The 22764-nt window shown below is 34.8% G+C and overlaps 1 protein-coding gene across 2 annotated transcripts; it reads right to left on the minus strand.

Moving 5' to 3' along the window:
* Positions 1-5161: 5161 nt before the first annotated feature.
* LOC109803794 (UPF0481 protein At3g47200) lies at positions 5162-18871 on the minus strand. 2 transcript variants are annotated; one of them, XR_003804053.2, is made up of 2 exons: positions 18545-18871; positions 5162-5413 (listed from the first exon to the last, which is right to left on the minus strand). XR_003804053.2 is itself a non-coding variant. In XM_020365472.3 (2 exons), the coding sequence occupies exon 2, from the start codon at positions 10518-10520 to the stop codon at positions 9159-9161; it is 1362 nt and encodes a 453-aa protein (XP_020221061.1). In that variant the 5' UTR covers positions 10521-10552; positions 18545-18840; the 3' UTR covers positions 9095-9158. The 2 variants fall into 2 exon arrangements, 1 of the variants encoding a protein (XP_020221061.1); XM_020365472.3 differs by lacking the exon at positions 5162-5413 and adding an exon at positions 9095-10552 and having other exon boundaries at positions 18545-18840.
* Positions 18872-22764: the final 3893 nt, after the last annotated feature.

The following is a 22764-nucleotide window of genomic DNA, read 5'->3' on the forward strand; positions in this document are numbered from 1 at the left end:
TAGATGCATAAGATACAACCTTTCCTTCTTGCATTAACACTCCACCCAAACCCATCTTAGAAGCGTCACAATAAACCACAAAAGTCTGACTAAGGTCAGGCAACACTAAAATAGGTGCACTAGTCAACTTCTCCTTAAGGGTTTGGAAACTATTCTCACTTTTACTATCCCACACAAACACAACTCCTTTCCTAGTTAAACTTGTCAAGGGTAATGCTAGCTTAGAGAATCCCTCTATGAGTCTTCTATAGTACCCAACCAATCCAAGAAAGCTTCTAATCTCATTAACTTACTTGGGTGCCTCCCACTTAAGCACCGCCTCAACTTTAGATGGATCTACTGCTATACCCCCACTGGAAATCACATGTCCTAAGAAACTCACCTCCTCTAGCCAAAAATCACACTTAGACAACATGGCATAAAGTTGTCTCTCCCTGAGGGTTTGAAGTACTACCTTTAACTATTCCTTATGTTCCTCTTTAGTCTTGGAATAAACTAGTATGTCATCTGTGAAGACAACTACAAATTTATCCAAGTACGGATGAAAAATTCGGTTCATGTAATCCATAAAAAGCAGGAGCATTCTTCACACCAAAAGGCATTACTAGATACTCATAATGTCCATATAAAGTCCTAAATGTTGTCTTAGGTACATCCTCACCCTTAACTCTAATCTGATGGTACCCCGATCTAAGGTCAATTTTACTAAATACATAAGCACCCACCAACTGGTCCATAAGATCATCTATCCTAGGCAATGGATACTTATTCTTAATGGTTACCTTATTCAATTGGCGATAATCTACACACAATCTCATGCTACCATCCTTCTTCTTAACTAAGAGTACGGGTACTCCCAAGGTGATACACTAGGCCTCACAAACCCCTTCTCCAACAAGTCCTCTATTTGTTTCTTAAGCTCCACCAACTTTATGGGTGACATCATATAAGGTGCAATAGAAATAGGTCTTGTTCCTAGTACTAAGTCTATGGAAAACTCTACTTCTCTTGTAGGTGGTAAGCTAGACATATCATCAGAGAAGACATCCGAAAAGTCACACACAACAGGCAGTTCATTCACCAAAACATTACTATCAGAATTCAAAGAAGCTAACAACATGTACACTTAGGCATCCTCTTGTAAAGATACCTTAACTTGGTTGGCAGTCAAATAGTCATTACTCACTTTTTCAATAGGCTTGCCAAAAATAATAGATTTATCAGCACAATTCAAAAGGACATGATTGGAAGATAACCAATCCATACCCAGAATAACATTTAGCTGACTTAGAGGCAAAAAAATTAAGTCAACCATGAAATTTCTACCATCAATACTCAAAGGACACTTTAAACAGACATCAAAAGTATAAACTTAACCACTAGTTGGTGTCTCTACTATTAATTCAAAAGAGTGAGTCGCACCAGAGTCATACAAAACAATTAGAGGAGTTCCATTGATGAAACACATACCATGGATTAAGTCTTCGGATTGAGTAGCTTCAGCACCACTCAAGGCAAACACCCTTCCTTTCCTATTCATGGGGCATTCATTAGCTTTGTGTCCTTTCTCTTGATAGTTGAAACATGTTATTACTCTTGACGTCCGACACTCAATTGCCCTATGACCTGGCTTCCCACAGTTGAAGCAGTTGTTGCGTGGAACAGAACCCATACTCCCCCCTCTAGAAGTTTGGCTAGCCATTGGAGCTTGGCTCCTTTGTTGCACAGAACCTTGATTATCCACTTTAGAACTCGAATCCCCGACAGATTTGGTGTAAGGTTTACCCTTACTAGATGAACCAAACTTATTATGATTCTTCATGGGTCCTCCACTCTTATAATGAGTTACCCTAGCACGGTTGTCCTCACCATAGACTCAACAGTTGTTTACCAATTCATGATATTGAGTGATCCCTTGGTAATTGAAAACTTGTTTGATCTCAGGGTGAAGACTACTTACAAACTTCACACACTTGTCCTCTTCATTACCCACACCATCATACATGGGATAGAATCTAACCAGGTCTTTAAACTTAGTCACATACTCAGCCACAGAATCCTCTCTTTGCTTCAACTCAAGGAATTCTACCTGTTTCCTACGTCTCACATCTCGTGGAAAGTATTTCTCCAAGAATAGCCGCTTGAAATTCTCCCAGTTCACTTGGGTACCTGCAGCCATCATTCTCTGCAAAGCACCTTGCTACCAGACCCCAGCCTCTCCAGTAAGCATGAAGGCAGCCAAAGTCACCTTCTGCACCAAAGGACATCGTATAGCTTGGAATATCTTTTCAACCTCAAAAATCCAGTTAGCAGCTCCATCAAGATTATAACCCCCACGGAAGCTTGGCGAATTATTTCGCTGGAATCTCTCCATCCAATCTACATCTAGCCGTTGGTTCAAAGTACCAAGAGCCTGAGCCATCGCATGTAGAGCATCAGCGATTGCATGATCATTCCTACCTCCTGCCATTACTCTTTTGATTCCCAGAAAAGTTAACAATTATACTATAATTAAATAAACAACAAACTTATTCAATCATCACACTAGCATATCAACAAGTTCTACAATCAATTCATCTACCAAACAAGCATAGTAGACTCATAACTCATGGCCGATTGGATTGACCTGCTCTGATACCACTAAATGTGACACCCTTACTACCCCAACACATATATTGTAATAATGTAAATAAACTAAGGAAATAAATTTTGCAACATCGGTAAAAGGGTTCACATAAAAACCTTTAGAAACATTCTTCAATATCCAAAATATTTTGAAAATGAAACTTGGAAAATAAAACATAAGAGGTTACAAAATGTTTTCAAAATAATAAGTACAACTCCATATACAAATAAAATCCATGTCCTAGAAATCCTCTACCCCGATATCACAATATCAGAGCGTGCCACTCATAGCCGGATCTTCCTCGCCTAAAACATCCACAAATTGTACGATGAGAAAAGAAAACATCTATATGTAAAGCACATAAGGAAAAACACAACATAATCTCATTATAACTCATTACTTAATGAAATATTCACAAGCATTTCTATATATCATAACTTTATCAATCATGCATCATCTTCACGTCATAATTCGCAATCACACCAATCCATCACAAATCTTGCAATTAACACTATCATTTTCACATTCATAATTCACACAAATCTTACAATTAACACTATGCCAAGGCCACGCCACAACTGACATAAGTGATACAGGTTAATTGCCTCATTCATCCCACACTATGCCAAGGTCATGTCGTCCTTGTAGCATCACTTACCCAAGGGTTGTGCCATCCCTGGTCATTAGTGTGAGGAACCACAATCACATTCATAATCCACACAAATCTTACAATTAACCCTATGTCAAGGCCATGCCACATTTGACATAAGTGATACGTGTTAATTGCCTCACTCATCCCACACTATGCCAAGGTCATGTCGTCCTTGTAGCATCACTTACCCAAGGGTCGTGTCATCCCTAGTCATTAGTGTGAGGAACCACAATCATATTCACATTCAATACATCTCATCTCATAATTCAATTTCATATCACATAAAAGATAAGTCCAACAAAATAGTGGTTCATATACCCCTCAAGCAATTCACCATGAATTCACTTCTAGATCATCAATTTTTACCATATAATATAACAATAACATTTATAAATTAATATAACACTCAATTGAATCACCAATTTAATAGAATCTTAACTCAAATAGTAAAACCCCCAATTTTTCCCAAAACCTAACTCACAGGCACTTTTCTACAATTTCATTCTCTCTCCCAGATCATCATATTTACAAATTAATTATATATTCATAATCCTAAACACATACAGAATCTCATAATATAAATAATTCTCCAAATAGAAACAATTATAAAATTATTAAAATTTCCACAGAAACTCTTTTCCACTCATTCCCTCACGTGACTCTACACATAAATCTCCCATTTTCCCCTGTACCTCGATAAGTAGTAGTTGAAACTAAGCAGGATCTGGTTGGTCTCCTCCGTTAGGTTTCCCTCAATCTTTAGAGAGTGTAGAAGAAAAGAAGGCAATGTAGAAGAAAAGAAGTTAGAAGTGAAAAATGTGCTTTTCGGGAGTGCCAAAACGCTTTATTTATAGGCATCAGGAGTCGCCAGAATGGCCCGTTTCAAATCTGGAACGACCCATTCTAGACTCTTACGTCATGTGTAAAATTCACATCCAGAACGGCCCGTTCTCAAACCAGAACGGCTCATTATGAGATTGCATTTAAACCATAACAACCATATTTAGAATGACCCGTTCCTAACTAGGGTTATAGGCCTTTTTAGTAGTTTGGAACGGCCTGTTCCAGCTTGGGAACGACTCGTTCTAGGCTACCAAATTACCCTTGTTTTAGTAGACTGGAACGACCCATTCCAATTTGGGAACGGCCCGTTCTATGCTACTAAACCACCCCTAAAAATTTATGAAAAATTACTAAATTACCCTTAATAAATGGTATGAAAATTGGGGTGTTACAAACTCTAATGTTAATCCTAACCCGGGGCGAGGGGGGTTTTATGTTCCTCGCCCCCGCCCCCCTGGATTTAAACCACCCTCGCCCCCCGCCTCCGATACTCGTTGGGGTAAAATCTAGGTACCCGTCTCCATTCAGCAGGTTTCGGGTTTCCCTTCCCCACCCCCGCCCCCGCCCCCACCCCAATTTTGTCAATTAAGGAAAACCCAAACCCGAACTCGAACCCGGTCAACGCGAGTTTTCCCCGTCCAAATCGGGACGGGTTCGAGTGGGCACCCACGGGAGCGGGTTAGATTTCCATGCCTAATAATATATACTTTCTCTATTTTCTATTATAAGAAGAAAAAAAACTAATTTTATGTATACTAAGAAAATTAGGTATCTGTATTAAATTTCACTTATTTCATAATATTTTTCTAAATTGTCTTTATTATGAACGTTAAAAGCATTGCAACCGAATAATCATTCATTAAATACAGATATTTATGAAAAACATCATTAAATGAGGTAAAAGTAGTTGAACTTTACTTGTATTTAAAAAATGTTTTTTAATTTTGCTTATAAAGTTATAATAGAGAATAAAGAGAGTATTAATTAATGTAATTAATATTATTTGTGACACCTTCTACCTCAACATACATACACAGTAATTATAAAAATAAAATTCTTCATCATTAAAAACCAAATCTCCAACCACATAAGGGTAAAGAGTTCACATTCATAAACTTAATCCAAATAACATGTCAGTAAAATTACAAAGAAATAAAACTGAGTTTTCAAATAGTTTAATGGAAATATCATCCTAAACTAAGCCTAGTTATGCCCCGATGTCACATATCCTATCAGAGCATGCCCAACTGAAGCCTAAGCCTTATCACCAACATCCTCATGCTGATGATCACCTGTAACATAATTTAAACACATACAAAGAACAACAAGGGAGTGAGAAACATCTCACTCAAGTTTAGGTGCAGAAATAAAGGTTAGATAGCACACACACACAACAAACATATTACAAGTCACAAGCACCAATCACAGATAAACAATACACATACATAATCAGTATCACATGTACACTCATTTATTATACAATGATGTCATGGAGTCGACTCATAAATGCATGTAGGTGGCGCCATATGGAAGTCTCACATTTCTCATCACTGGTATGCTACTACAGCAACATACCTGGGGGCACGTTCATTCATGAATACATCACTGGTGACCAAAGGTACACCTAGAATCGCTTGTTACATCACTGGTGACTCAAGGTACACCTTGTTAGCTTGTTACATCACTGGTGACCCAAGATACACCTTGTTAGCTTTTTACATCACTGGTGACCCAAGGTACACTTGTTAACTTGTTACATCACTGGTGACCCAAGGTACACCTTGTTAGCTTGTTACATCATTGGTGACCCAAGGTACACCTTGTTAGCTTGTTACATCACTGGTATGCGGCCTAAGCAGCATACCTGGAATAGATCATATATGCACAAGATGTATGTCACACATTCACGATTTCATTAACTCAACATTTCACTTATCACGTCTCATCATATCTCATGTCACGTTATTTCATAATATCATATCACAGATCATATGTTCACCTTTCACATCCTCACGTCATATTCACATAATCTCATACAAGGAACTTCTTGTAGTCATATACATCAAAATAATACATAAATCATACCAAGAACTTATCCAAAACATGAAGCCATCATCAATTTTACATATAGTGCCTCAACATCATCCAAAGATCATATCCCTAATTTTATTTTATAGGGTTTCCCACAAGAACCCACAGAGCACTCTAATTCATATCAAAACTTGTCTATTTTTGAAATTAAACACATATTTATACACAACATTACACAAAGAACGCAACAGAACATTCAGAAAGTAAAACAAAAAAATTTCATATTTTGTCTGTTCCTAGAAGCATGCATCGAGCAAGGGATTGAGGGCCAATCCAACTACCCAACAATTATTCCCACAATCTCGAGCAAGGTTTCTCACTCCCCCTTCCATCGATAAGTAGAAGACGAGGCTAAAGTAGAATTTGGTTGATCTCCTTCTCTTGGTTCTCCTTGGTCACCAGAGAGTGTGTTCAAAAGTAGTGCTAGAGTCTACTATTTATAGATGTAAGAAGTGGACAGAACATCCCGTTTCGGGTTCAGAACGGTCCGTTCTAGATCCTTTTATCATGTGTAAAATTCACATCTGATGGAACTAGTTGAAGTAGATTGTGATTCCTTCAATGATTCCATGCTAAGGACCGAAATGCCTTGAGGTTGACCTTATGATAAGTTCGAATTCTCCTTGAAGAAGTCTTCAATGGAGGAGAAGCCTTGGAAGGAGGTTCGGTTACTTTAAGCTTGGAGTAGAAGCTTGATGAACCAAAACAAAGTTTGAAGAAACTTTGAGGGAAAACCTAGAGTGGAGGTTCTCTACGGTTTTAGGGACTCTTGAGTTGAGAGAAAATCTGATTTCATTCTCAAAAATGTTCAAAAGTGAGTACAACAGTAGGAAAATCAAATATATAGGGGGAGGTAGCTTGTAGGAGAAGCTAACCTTAACCATGGTTCACTAGGAACCATGGTAGGGTTAACTTAAACTCCCACGGTTTAGCTTGCTTGTAGGAGAAGCTAACCTTGACCATGGTTCACTTAAGAACCATGGTAAGGTGAGCTAACCTTACTTGAGTTTAGAAGCTTGCAAGACAAGCTTCAAAACTCAAGAAGGAAACTTAGAAATTTCGGCCAAGTGAGAACTAGTAAGCTAGGCGGCCTTGAACCAAAATTGCTCCATGAATTATTTTGAAAATCTTTGATTTGGTTTAGTTAGGTTCATCATATGATGATGAGACCTAGCTAAATCAAATCTATGAAAAATTAGGAGCAAAATGAGTCCAATATGTAAAATTTTGCCTAGGCCCAACTCAGGCCCAATTTCTAAGCACACCCTCAAGCATTGCTAAATGTCACCCCCTTTTCCCTACTGAAAAAATACAAAATGAAAGTATCAACTAGGGAGGTTAAATGGAGATAAACTCTCCAAGTAACCTACCTCAAAATCAATATACAAACACTAAGATAAGCAAATAGAGTGCCTCACAAATACAAAGGCAAAAATGACCTATACAAAAGACTATGTATAAACTGTACAATGTATACAAATAGAACTAGGCCTTCTCTTCATGATAGAGCATTCCAAGTGAAGATTACCTTGGGCTTGACAAGCCCACTAGTCTTCTCAAGGTCCAACTCTTCTTGTATTCTTCTAGCCATAGCTCTGGTCACTGGGCCCTTGGCCCATGATCTATCAACATCTGGAACGACCCGTTCTTAAATCAGAATGGCCCGTTCCTAACTAGGGTTATAGTTCTTTTGTGGTGGTTTGGAACACCTCATTCCAAATTTGGGAATGGCCCGTTCCCAACTAGGATTTATAGGTCATTTTAGTAGTTTGGAACGGTCTGTTCTGTGCTACTAAATCACCCTTATTGGGCTTTGAGTCCTCATATAATTTGTGAAAATTGAGGTGTTACATTATTTTCATTTGAAGTAATTAGATTATTTTCTATTAATTAGGATAGTTGTAACCAATATATATTCTTTTTTTTAAAAAAAAAATTGTAACCATTATATATAACTTAATTTTTTTTTCATGAAATTAATTGCATTAAATTGTGAATGATGTAAATTTTTATATGATTCTAAAAGTCTGTTTAATAGTTTATTTGTAAAAATTTCTCACTAATATAAAATTAAAAATAAATATGTTAAGTTTTACAAAATTAAATCTAACTTATTTATGTTATAAGCATATTTTTAAGGTATAATGTGACATTCATGATATATTTTTAATGACTAATAAAACTTATTTTAAACATATATTGTAACAAGATTTCCAAATGCTACATAAATTTATTTATGAATAAACTTATACGATTTTACTTTTTATATAAGTTAACATCTTTAATACTTATAAAGGTAAGCTAATATATGATTTATTACATTATAACAAATTTGATATAATAATAAGAATAAATATTTATTTATTTTATTTAAAAAAGTTGGTCTATAGTTCTAAAAGGCTTTTTAAATGACTTAATTAAACTCTGATCTTTTTAACTAAATAAACTTTAATTAATTAAAAAATTATTGATCTAAGTAGTACTAAATTCAATCCCTTTAAATAATATTTTGTGTTTGACTATTTTATATTGAAAAAAAATATTCCAGACTTGAAAGATGAGACTTATTAAAGGTGATCAGCTAAGTTCCTCAATGGAAATTAGTTCTCAATGAAACTGCTGTAAACTACACTATAAGTCCTCCTCGTAAAAACTAGACTATGAGCCTTTGTTAGACGGCCTTTTCAACCTTAATTTCAGTCAACCTGAGCCAAATGTATACCAAGATTAATAAAAGTGAAATTCCACCGATGCCTCATCCTGATTCGACGGATAAAGGTCAATACCTGGTCACCTAATCCGATCTATGATCTACACGTAACATATATATTTTTTCATTACATTAGTGGTACCATTCTTTTACTTTATCTTACTCTATGAAAGAAAAGTTAATACTATAATGTTATTTAAGAATGGAGAGTACAAAAGTTTTGACCTAAAGTCTCTTTATTTTTGGTCAAATAAAGAGATAATAGAACATATGGCTTGAATTAGAGTAAGCATAAGCAATACAATTGCAGCTATGAAAGATGTTATTTTCCAAGGAGTGCCGAGGTAGTCATGCATAAAGGTTGCCTTGTATCTGTGGAAAGGGTTCTCATAGAAGTGATTCAGTTTCCTACAGAGATAAACATAGGTATCATTAACATTTTCCTGGACAACATTTAGGCACAAACTGTTAACCATATTTACAACTGCACCACTATCTCCCAATGTGTTAATCATGATTCCCTTGTCAACAAGTGTATCAACATCCTGGCTAGTGTCAATGAGGAAATCCAGGAGGATTATGTAATCAGTAATGTAGGTCTGAAATGGATAATGACACTGCTCAAATGCAACCACATTTCGAATGAGAATCTCAGTCCAGTGACAAACTTCAAATCTTGGTATTGTCAACACACCCTTTGCAAATTGTAACTCAGGTGCACTTTTGCCTTGATCAACATTGAGCTTCACACCTGCCTCCAATAGCTGGCTTGCACTATATAGATGTTTCACTGTTTTTTTTTCTCTTTTTGGTAACCTATTAGGTGGCAAGTAAAAGATCCTAAGTAGATCAGTTAGGTTTTGCAATTGCATACTAACTTGATCTGGCTTCATTATATACTGTTGGTAGTGCTGTTGAAAATATTTGAAGGTGAAGTTTCTACTATCTACTCCGGGCAATATGCTTTGTAGGAAATGGACCCTAAAATAGTGAAAAGCAACTTCAATAAATGAGGAAACCTCTCCATTGGAAATAGGTTCTGTCAGGTTGAACAACTCTTCAAGAACAAACCATGGAAGTTGATTTTCAAGCAATATCAGATCAAGCTTCACATCGCATCTCAACCATGGTTTGGATAACAAAGGATCTTCTTGTGGCCACTCTAGAGATCTTATAAAATTCTCAATTATGAAGCATGCATCTGTTAAAACAATCCTCACAAAATCATCACTGTTTTGTTTAATGGTCTCTGAGTAACTACTTCTAATAATTTGTTCAGAATTTTTTATGTATCTTATGCAATCTCCTAACCCCTTTTGAGTCCTTTCAAGAAAACTCTTGAGGTATCTCAGCTTGAGCTCTTCCATTGATTCCAATCTCTTGTCTCCATAGTGAAATGGGCCAATGGAAACAATGCTAGGAGTGTAGGCTTCTTCATTTACTTTGCGAATTTTCTGAGGTACTTTGTAGATACAACAACTTGACACTAAGGGAAGCTCCACACTCTCTAACAAGGTTTCCATGCAACTTATCAAATCTTTATTTCCATTTTCCCTTTCAACTGAACCATTCTCTTGCAACACCATTTCCTTCACCATTGGTTTCTTTGTTTCCCTTTTAGATTGCAGAACTGGACAATGTACAAGTAAAATTGGACGAAATACAAGTTTAAAAAATGCAAGTGAGCGAATTCTGGAAGAGTGACGTCACACAAAAAGGTACGTATTCAATAACAATCTTTGAATAAAGGAGGAAAAATAAACTAAAATTAGATTTTAAATTCGAAAGTTATCAATTTAGGAATAATATATCTAGCCACCACCCACAAATAATTAATAAGTAATTATTTTCTACCTAAAAGAATAGCAACTTAAAATAAAAACTTTGTTCATTATGGACTTTTGAATCGTTCAAATCATTTACTCGGAGACTTTTATTTTTCTAAACAAAATTGAATATTGGCGTCAGTCAAGTCAACTATATAATTATCATATCTAAGCTAACTTTTAGTTAATAAGTACCTCTATACATAGTTTTAAAAAATGGATCGGTCATCAAACCAGTTAAGGTACTGGGTTAGTGAGTCAAAGATTGAACCGATGGATCATTAGTTGAACTGCATGACTCGATTTTTATTATTTAAAAAAAATATTCATGTTAAATATATTTTATACTTATAAATTTTAATAAATTCATATCTTATTTTAAATTTCAAATTTTCTATTTTATTTAAAATTATTTTTATTTTTATTTTATAAAAAAATACATAAAAAAATTACATGTTAAACAGTATATTAATACAAATTAAAAATATAAATGATACGTAGATATATAATATGCTTGCAATTGATATCAAAAAATAATATATGTAATATCTACATAGATATTATATTATTAAATATATAATTTAAAATTAATAATATACTACAAAAGTTATTTAAGTTGTATATATTACAAACAAATACATTAAAACAAGTAGTCATTATTATATTTAATAAGACTCTTTGCTCTTCTATTAAGAGATTCAATTTTCATTATTATTTTTGTGGTTTATGGTCCCTAAAAAAAATAAAATAAAAAATAAAAAAGGGTGGTTGAACCGGTTTGACCCACCGGTTCACCGGTTGAACCGGAAAAGTGACCGGTTCAATCTGGTTTGAAACGGGTCGACTGCATAACCGATCGAACTTAAGATTCGAACTGGCTGGACCAACGGTTCCCGGTCCGACCGGCCGGTTCGATCCGGTTTTTAGAACACTGCCTCTATAGTTAATTGTAAGGATCAAGAACTAAATCCTTATATTTAGTAAAGCAATCATTTTATATCTAAAAGAATAGTAATTTTTATGGATCAACAATGTAAAACTTTTAAACTAACAATGTATAATTATCATTAAACCCTAAACATAAATAATTTTGACTAACAATGTATGGTCATTAGATCATTAATTAAACCTTAAACATAAATACTTAAAACACGAAAGTTTATTTTACTCTGACCAATAGGGAGAGATTACACATTTGTTTTGGAAGGAATGTGGGTGGGGGAAGGACAGTTAAAGAAGAAGATAATCATAACCAAAATACTAGTAACAAATTCAAAACTTAAATTTAAATTTATAAGGATCTTATCTATTAGATAGATAAAAAATTTATCTATTAGTTAGCTAATAATCTATAACAACTTTCCACTGAAATCTCTATTGTAACAATTTTCTGTTGTATATATATACACACTTGTACTCATTCATTATAATTAATAAAAAAATAAATCTCTCTTAATCATCTTCAATTTATTCTATCTTGGTATCTAGAGTTGCGTTCGATTCCTATGGCAAACTCTGATTCATCTTCCTCATCCAACTTCAAAAATATCCTTTCCATTCCCTGCTCTGTCAAGTTGGACAGAGGGAATTACAGATTGTGGAAATCATTGGTGTTACCATTGCTTAGGGGTCACAATCTTGATGGTTACATATTTTGCACAACAAAGTGCTCCTAAGAGTTCATTGTTAATGAACAACAACTACTTCACTGTGAAACATCACAACAAATTTGGGAAGATGTCCGAAGTCTAGCTGGAGCCCACACAAGATCAAGAATCACCTTCTTGAAAATTGAGTTTCATAGAACCAGAAAATGAGGACTAAATATGGAAGAGTATCTCATCAAAATGAAGGAAATTGCTGATAACTTAGCACTTGCTAACAGTTCAGTTTCAACAGTGGATCTAATCACTCAAACACTTGCGAGCTTGGACAACAAATACAACCCGATCCTGGTTCAACTTTCAGACAAAGAGCATTTGACTTGGGTTGAGATGCAAGCTTAACTTTTAACCTATGAAAATCATTTAGAAAAAATTAATAACCTATCAAATCTAACTCTAAATCCATCAACCAATATTGCAACCAAAGAAGATACTAGAAGAGGTAGAAGTAACTCTTTTGGAGGATGGAGAGGAGGACAAATTAATATAGGTGCAAGAGTAAGTAGAGGTCGTGGCAAAGCAACCAAAGACAGAATTATATGCCAAGTTTGATGTAAACCAGGTCATGTTGCAAGCCATTGCTACCACATATTTAATAAAAACTATATGGGACAAAATTTTGACGAACAAAAATCAGAAAAAGACAAAGAGAAAAATTACAACTTTAATGCCTACATAGCTTCATCAAGTACAGTGGAAGATCTTGATTGGTACTTTGACATTGGGGCTAGTAACTATGTCACATATGATCAGAACAAGATTCAAGAGGTGAATAAAAATGATGGTAAGAGTTTCTTGACTATTGGCAATGTTGCAAATCTTAAAATTATTGCTTGTGGTAATAGTTGACTTGATATCCAACAAAGAAGCTTGAACCTCAAACACGTACTTTATGTCCCCAAAATAACAAAGAACTTGCTAAGTATTTCTAAATTACCTTTTGATAATGATATGTGTGTGTGTGTGTGTGTGTGTGTGTGTGTGGAATTTCATGATGCTGCTTGCTTTGTAAAGGATAAGTTAATAGGGACAATTCTACTAGAATGGAAAATTAAGGATGGACCCTATCAACTACCTGGTGGTTCTACCTCAGCAAATAAAAGACCACATGTTTTTTTTCAATAAAAGAGACTTGGCATAGAAAACATGGGCACCCGTATAGCAAAGTACTTAATGAAGTGATGAAGTTATGCAACATTGAAGCTTCTCCATGTGAAATTAATTTTGAATTTTGCGAAGCATGTCAATTTGGGAAGGCTCATAATTTACCTTTTCAAAATTATGTATCATGTGCTAAGGAACCTCTTGAATTAGTACATTTTGATTTTTGAGGGCCTACACCAATTAATCATGTATCAAGTTTCAAATATTATGTTTTATTTCTTGATGATTGGAGTAGACTTACATGGATTTATCCTTTAAAACAAAAATCAACTATGTTTCAAGCTTTCATTCAATTCAGGAACCTTGTTGAGAATCAATTTAATAAAAGAATTAAAACATTTCAATGTGACGAAGGTGGAGAGTTCAAATCCTTAAGCAAAGTACTAATAGAAACTGGAATTTAGTTGAGAGAATCATGTCCATATACATCAGCCCAAAATGGAAGGGCTAAAAGGAAGCATAGACATATTGTTGAATCTGGTCTAACACTCTTGGCTCAAGCCAAAATGCCACTACATTATTGGTGGGAAGCTTTTTCCACAGCCGTATTTCTCATTATTAGGCTACCCACTCAAGTTATAAAAAATAAGTCAGCTTACCAACAATTGTTTGATAAAAATCTAGATTATACTGCCATGAAAACCTTTGGGTTGTTGGAGATTGTTGAAATGATGAAGATCATTGAAATGACAAGAAGACTCCTCAAGAAATTTTAGTTTTGATGATATTGTATAAATGGTGTTTAAGCCTATGTAAAAGGATATTGTATTGATTGATTAGATATAGGCTATTGTGTGTGTGTGTTTGTTTATGTTTGATGATGTATGCTTAATTCAAGAATCTGTCAAACTTTTAAAATCCATTAATTTGTTTTTTAAGTACTTCCATGTGTAAACATGAAGTAATAGATTATCTTGAAAAAGGTAATTTACTTCCAAGTGTTTAAACATAGAAATATTACTTGATTCAAAACAAGAGTTTTCAAGGTAACTTTGTTAATTAAACTACCATTCAGGTTAATAGATTACCAAACCTATTACTGGAAAAAGATATTCAAATGTCCTTTACTTAATAGATTACCAAGTCTGTTAGTGAACATATTTTTAAAGAACTCTCCGAGGTAACAGATTACCAAAATTGGTAATAGATTAAAACAGAGTCTCTTGCTTGGAATCAGACTGAAAAAATGAAGTTATCATCGTGTTAATCAATTACCAAATAGTTAATCGATTACCATAGAGTGATATGCAAATTTGAGACTTTTCAAGCTCGGGTTAATCGATTACCACCTGGGATAATCGATTACCCTGGATAGTTTTCATGTTCTGGTTCAATTAAAAGAGCTGGTAATAAAGTATCTACATAGGTAGTATATTACTATTGTTTTACTCTTTATAACTGAATTACGTCTTTCACTTTATAAAATTAATCTTTTTGAAATTCAAAAAAAGACCCAAGAGAACTTTTGAACTCTTAAGAAAAGTAATATTTTCAAAAGAAAAAAACAGATTAAAGTGTTTTACCAAAGAAACTTTCTAAAATTTCAAGAAATGCAAAGATAGGACATGAATTCTTGAAAAAAGAAATTCAAGAACTAAACTCAAGAGTGAAAGATCAACATCTTCACAGAACTAGGTGATATTTCTCTAATATTTGAATTTGTATTTTCGTTTTTATTGATGAATCTCTTGAGATAGGGTATCTCAACAAGAGATGATGAAATCTTGAGAAGGGTTTCTCAAGTAATTTATGTGGGATACATAAATTTTGATTGTATTCAATCTTTGGGTGTCAAGATTGATGGTTTTTTGATATTCTTGTAATATTGGGTATGCAAGGTGTTTGTAAACAATATTATAGTGAATGATTTGTGATTTGGTGGGGTGTTAAATCAAGGAAAACTGGATGTAGGCCAAGTGGGTGGCTGAACCAGTATAAATTTTTGTATTCTTCATCTTCTAAACCTTATTTTAAAGAATCTTGTTGAATTCTTGTTTTAAAGGTTTTAAAGATTTGGAAAAATGAATTTTCAATTACAGTACCAACTGTGATCTTTATTCTTGTAATTGAATCTAATTAAAAGAAAGGTAATATAAAATCAACCTTGATTACTAGTGATAGATTCGCTGCTCATACTTTGATATTCTACTACGTCAGTAATAAACCTTGTAATCTACTGGTGCTTGTTACTCACATTGCATAAAGGTTAGATTTTAGTCTTCTTGATTGGTTATTTTTCAAGAATTGCGTAAAAGAGAGAAATCTTAGGATAGAATCTATTCAACCCCCCTTTCTAGATTCTAGTACACTGGGACCAACATGGGTGTGCTTATTACCCTTGTTTAAAACCATACCATCATCACAAGTTGCAATTTCATACTACTAAATGTGTGTTTTTAAGGTATAATGGCTCTCACAAAGGGTACAAATGCCTAAACTCAACAGGGAGAATTTTTATATCACGACATGTTGTACTTAATGAACATCACTTTCCTTTCCATGATGGATTTCTAAACACAAGGAAACCAGCTGAAATAATTATTGACCCTACAAGTCTATTGTTTCCTAGTTTTACTATGGTTTCCAATGTTCCAAATGAGGGACAAAGATTGTTGAATGGAAGGGACTCAAAGACAAAAAATGTTGAAGCTCAAGCCTCTCCATTTTTTTATGGCTCAAGCACTAGAAGTAGTAGTAGCATATCACAAGGATCCACTAACATACACAATAATAACAATTCTAGCAGCAATACTAAAAGCATGCATCAAGTTGAGTAGGCTAAGAACCAAAACACAGCAGATGCAACAATAAGCCAGAACATTCGTTAACAACAAAATAGAAAACAATGCAAAGTCCATCAATCAACATCAAATGAAAACAAGAACCAAAGTGGGAATAATCAAGCCTAAGAAACCTTACGTAGGAGTTGTTGAAAAGATGTTAAAAAAGCAAGAACTCGAGACAACTTATGAAGCCTTAGAAAATCCAGAATGGAAGGAAGCCATGACAACAGAATTCAAAGCATTAATGATGAACAAAACTTGGACTCAAGTGCCTTACTAATGTCATAAAAATATAATAGACTACAAGTGGGTGTTCAAGACAAAGTATAAAGCTGATGGTACAATATAAAGAAGAAAAGCAAGATTGGTGGCTAAAGGTTTTCAACATACTCTTGGACTTGATTATGATGAAACATTTAGCCCTGTGATTAAAGCAATTACGATGAGAATAATCTTATTAATTGCGGTACATTTCAATTGAGAAATTAGACAAATGGATATAAATAATGCATTTTTGAATGGAGAATTAAAGGAAACCGTATTTATGAGGCAACCAGAAGGATTTATGGATAAATCAAGACCTCAACATATTTGTAAGCTAACAAAAGCCATCTACAGATTAAAGCAAGTACCAAGATCATGGTATGACAGATTGAGGAATGCCTTACTTAGGTGGGGATTCACGAACACTAGAACTGACTCCTCTCTTTTTGTTCTCATGAATAAGGTGCACATTACATTTTTACTAGTATATGTTGATTATATAATTATAACCGACAGTAGTAGCAGTTTTCTATCCTTATTTATCAAACAACTAAATATCATGTTTGAGCTCAAAGATCTTGGAAGTCTACATTACTTTCTTGGAGTAGAAGTGTGTAGAGATGCAAGTGGACTATATCTCAAACAAACTAAATATGTCTTTGATCTTCTAAAGAAAATCAATTTAGAGCATGTCTCTTCCTGTCCTACACCCATGGTGACTGGTATATCTCTCTCTGAAGAAGTTGAGTTAATGCAACATCCTACACTTTATAGAAGAGAAATTGGTGCATTACAGTATTTAACTAATACAAGACCTGATATTGCTTATTTTGTTAATCGACTCAGTCAATATATGCAAGCACTCACTGCAATTCATTGGCAATCTGTCAAACATGTGTTCAGTATCTAAAAGGGACAATGAACCATTGCCTACATATAAAGCCATCGATTGATCTAGACATAATAGGCTTCTATAATGCAGATTGGGCAACAAACACTGAAGATAGAAAATCAATTGCAGGATATTGTGTGTTCCTAGGAGAAATTCTAATAACTTGGTCATCTAAGAAACAAATTGAATTGTGTCAAGGTCAAGTACTAAGTCAGAATACAAAGCCTTAGCTAATCTTGCAGCAGAAGTAGCTTGGATAAGGTCATTGTTGCAGGAAATTAAATTCAAAATACCAAGAACACCAATACTATGGTGTGATAATCTCAATGCCAAAGCTTTAGCTACTAATCCAGTTTATCACTCAAGGACCAAGCATATAGAATGGATGTTCACTATATTAGAGATCAAGTGCTAAACAAAGATGTGACTGTTGCATATGTTCCAACTTCAAATCAAACTGTTGACTGTCTTACCAAGTCATTGACCTTTACTCGATTCAATCAATTAAGAGACAAGCTAGGAGTAGTCAAGCTACCCTCTAACTTGAAGGGGATAGTTAAAGAAAAAGATAATCATAACCAAAATACTGATAACAAATCCAAAGCTTAAATTTAAATTTATAGGAATTTTATCTATTAGTTAACTAATAATCTATAACAACTTTTTACTTAAACAAATTTTTATTGCAACAATTTTCTGTTACAACATTAGTATATATATATATATATATATATATATATATATATATATATATATATATATATATATATATATACTTATATTCATTCATTATAATTAATAAAAATCAATCTCTCTTCATCATTCTATCTGGGACTACGAAAGCCTTTCAAGAACATGAATCAACTCTGTTCTTTGCAGATACTTAATTAAATTTTGTTTTGCCCACATAACTTGAGTGTGACAACCTAACTATTATTTATATAAAAGCGTGAAAGGAGGTATATACTATATATGAATTCTTCCAGAAAATGAGCAACAAAAAAGGTGAAGTAGAAAAAAAGAGAGAACCTGAAGCTGGAAAGGTCACGATTGTGCAACAGTGATAAACAGCGATTGTGCAACAATGATAAACAGCGTAGTCGGCATCACCATCTGTGACGAACTTCTCTACTATTATAGGTGCTTCAATCTTTTAAAATTACTTGGTCAATGGACATTGGAGACTAGATCTAAAAGTATGGTGTTCAAGTCAACTAGATACAAGTCAATAGAGCGGCACCGGCACTTTAACTCTACTGCGCGCACTTACCGTAAGCATCGTGGTTATTATTATTCAAACCGCCTATCCAAGGTGAATATTCACTTTTTTCTTTCTATATCGCATATATTTTCATTTGTAAATAATAATGTTAGAGTTAGAGATCGATGTGAATGCGGCAAGACACTTACGGGTAGTACTCTCCCATTATTTTTCTTATCAGATAAATACTTGTCTCGTACTTGTATTTATAAGCGTGAAAGTATCTATTAAGTATTTACTTGCATATTTTTTTAATATTTATAAATATCTATAGATACTTATGGATATTTATTAGAAAAATATATCTTAAAAATATTCAATAAAATATTTTAACCATACATTTTAGTTATTTGTAATAGTTTTTTCTTTTAAAAGTTATAAAAATCTGCAAGATAAAATATGCTTAAAAAGAGTTTGAAGTTTATAATTAAAATTCAAATAAAATCAGCATTTTTAAGATTATAAAATTAACATTGAAATATTCTTCAAAATTAAACTAATTAACAATAAGTGAAATTAAAAAAATGAATTTTAAAAATTTAATTAGATAAGTTTAAAATACAAACAATAATTGTTAGAATAAAATATTTTGATTACCCATAAATTGAAATAAAAGATAATAAGTATTTTTTTTTTTTAGGTTCGTCCCTAGAGTATCCAAGGCTGATAACAATGACTAATCTCCTCGCTACGTTGGAGGCACCTCAAAGTGATGGGCACCTTCCTTCCATGGTGTGTTCTTTGGCTTCCAAGGAGGAGCTCCCTCTTTCTCCACAGGCTAGGAAGAAGGATGATGGCTGGATGTTCCTCAAGGGTGGTGAAAAAACAATATTGAAGAGATGGGGGTCAAGGTGGGCAAAAATGGAGAAGAGAAGGTAGAAGGTGTTTATGGTGCTCTTGACTAGCTCTCTCCACCAAGGGTTGGTGGAGGCCACTCAAGGAAAACTCAAACTCTCTTTAGGGTAGAGAGGAGAGGAGGTTGGGCATGAGGACCCTAGGAGACTAAGGAAGGATTTTGAGGCACAAAGGCTCACTCAAAATGCATATATTTCAAAGTGGGTACAAGGTGGAGGGACTAGAGTACTTATAGATAGAGGAGAGCATCCTAGGGTTTCTTGGGAGCATTTGGCCGAAAATTTCAAGCCCAAATGCACCCTAAATGAACCCTAGATGCAGCCCAAATGAAATGGCTCTCATCTCTCCAAAAAAGACTAAAGCACCCTTAGTCCTAGAAAATGAAAGAAATGGACTTTTGACCTTACTAGTCAAGGTTAAGTCCCTAAATAAATCCTAAGCCTAATTTTTCCCCATAATACAAAGGCTAAATAAAAATACACAATAAAATCCTAATAGCTAATGTACCCCAAAATACAAGGGCAAAATAGGAAAGGAAAGTAACAAGCTAAGGAGAGGACCCAAAATCCACACACATGATGCTCATGGCTTTTGGTGTGGTGTGTTCTTCATCTTCCTTTACTCTCCTAGCCATGGACCTTGTGATAGACCCTATATGATGTCTCAAGGATGGTCCTCCATCATCCCCTCCTTCTTGAGAAGGATTTGACCTCAAATCTTCAACCTCATCCATGTCATTAGTCCCTACAAAAGGTGTAAGATCACAAACATTAAAAGAGGAACTAACTCCATATTCGGAGGGAAGGTCTAGGATGTATGCATTGTCATTAATCTTTTTAAGGACTTGGAAAGGACCGTCTCCCCTAGGGCTTAGTTTGGACTTCCTTTGAGTAGGAAATCTATCCTTTCTCAAGTGAAGCCAAACCCAATCCCCAACTTCAAAAGTCACCTTTTTCCTCTCTTTGTTGTTGTATTTGGCATATTTTTCAGTTTGTTTTTCAATTTGGCTCTTGACTTTCTCATGATATTTTTTTATAAAGTCAACCATTGATACTCCTTCTTTGTGATACAAGGAAGTAGTATTAGGGAGTAGGAGAAAGTCAAGAGGGGTAAGAGGATTAAAGCCATATACAACCTCAAAGGGAGATAAGTTAGTAGTCTTATGGACTACTCTATTGCAGGCAAACTCTATATGGGGGAGGCATTCATCCCAAGTCTTCTTGTTCCTTTTGAGAATGACCTTTAACAATGTGGATAGGGATCTATTCACTACTTCGATTTGCCCATCAGTTTGTGGGTGGCAAGTAGTGGAATAGACAAGTTTTGTTCCTAGTTTTTCCCAAAGAATTTTTCAAAGATGACTAAGGAACTTAACATCCCTATCGAACACAATAGACTTGGGTAACCCATGCAAACGGACCACCTCTTTGAAGAAAAGTTTAGCAATATAGCTAGCATCATCTACTTTGTGGCATGGTATAAAATGAGCCATTTTGCTAAAACGATCTACTACCACAAAGATAGAATCGAATCCCCTTTGGGTCCTTGGGAGACCAAGTACAAAATCCATACTAATATCAACCCAAGGGGAGCTAGCTATAAGGAGAGGGGTGTAGAGTCCATGAGGCATCACTCTTGATTTTTCTTAAAGACAAGTGATACACTTGGAGCAATGCCTTTGAACATCCACTCTCATGTGTGGCCAATAAAATTTACATTTTAAAAGACTTAGGGTTTTATCAACCCCAAAATGGCCCATGAGACCTCCCTCATGACTTTTTTTAATCAAAAGCTTTCTAATGGATCCTTGGGGTATGCAAAGTCTTCCCATTTTAAAAAGATACCCCTCAAGAAGATAGAACCCATCAAAAGGCTTTTCGAGGCATTTGGTGAAGGTGGATTTGAAATCTTTATCCTTCTCATACAACTCCTTTATATTATCAAATCCAAGAATTTGAGAGCCCAAGGAAAAGAGTAATGAGTGTCTTCTAGATAAAGCATCCGTCACTACATTATTCTTTCCCTTCTTGTATTTGATAATGTAAGAAAATTGCTCAAGATATTCTACCCACTTGGCATGTCTCTTGTTCAACTTCCCTTGCCCTCTAATGTACTAAAGTGACTCATGATCGGTGTGTATGATAAATTCTCTAGTCACTAAGTAATGCTCCCATACTTGGAGGGCTCTAATAAGGGCATAAAGCTCCTTGTCATAGGTGGGTGGCCTCCTTGAAGTAACATGACACCTATGCCAAAACCGGATGCATCACATTCTAGCTCAAAGGTTTGAGCAAAGTTTGGGAGGGATAGAATGGGTGCATTGGTGAGCTTTTCCTTAAGAGCATTGAAAGCTTTTTCTTGGGCTTCACCCCAAATGAAAGGGACATTCTTCTTACCAAGCTCATTAAGAGGGGATGCAAGTGTCGAGAAGTCTTTGAAAAATCTTCTATAGAAGCTTGCTAAACCATGGAAGCTCCTCACATCTCCCACAGTTTTTGGGGTGGGCCAATCTTGGATGGCTTTTATTTTCTCGGGATCAACTTGCACTCCCTCTTTGCCAACTATAAAGCCCAAAAAGTTCACATTTTCTTTACAAAAGGTGCATTTCTCTAAGTTGGCATAGAGGTGGTTGTCCCTAAGAATTATTAACACTTCCCTTAGATGCCTAAGATGCTCACCTAAGGATTTGCTAAAAATTAAAATGTCATCAAAATATACAACTACAAATTTTCCTATGCAATCCCTAAGTACATGATTCATGAGACGCATGAAACTGCTAGGGGCATTGGTGAGACCAAAAGGCATCACTAACCATTCATACAAACCAAACTTGGTTTTAAAAGCGGTTTTCCATTCATCACCCTCTTTGATTCTAATTTGATGATAACCACTCTTAAGATCAATTTTGGAGAATATGATTGCCCCATGTAGTTCATCCAACATATCATCTAGCCTAGGAATTGGGTGTCTATATTTTATGGTGATGTTATTGATGGCTCTACAATCCATGCACATCCTCCACTTGCCATCTTTCTTAGGCACCAAAAGAACGGGAACGGCACAAGGGCTAAGGCTCTTTTGAACCCGACCCTTCTTCAACAAGTCCTCAACTTGAGATTCTATCTCTTTGGTC

Source organism: Cajanus cajan, chromosome 1, assembly GCF_000230855.2.
Source record: "Cajanus cajan strain Asha chromosome 1, NIPB_CcT2T_4, whole genome shotgun sequence".
NCBI lineage: Eukaryota > Viridiplantae > Streptophyta > Magnoliopsida > Fabales > Fabaceae > Cajanus > Cajanus cajan.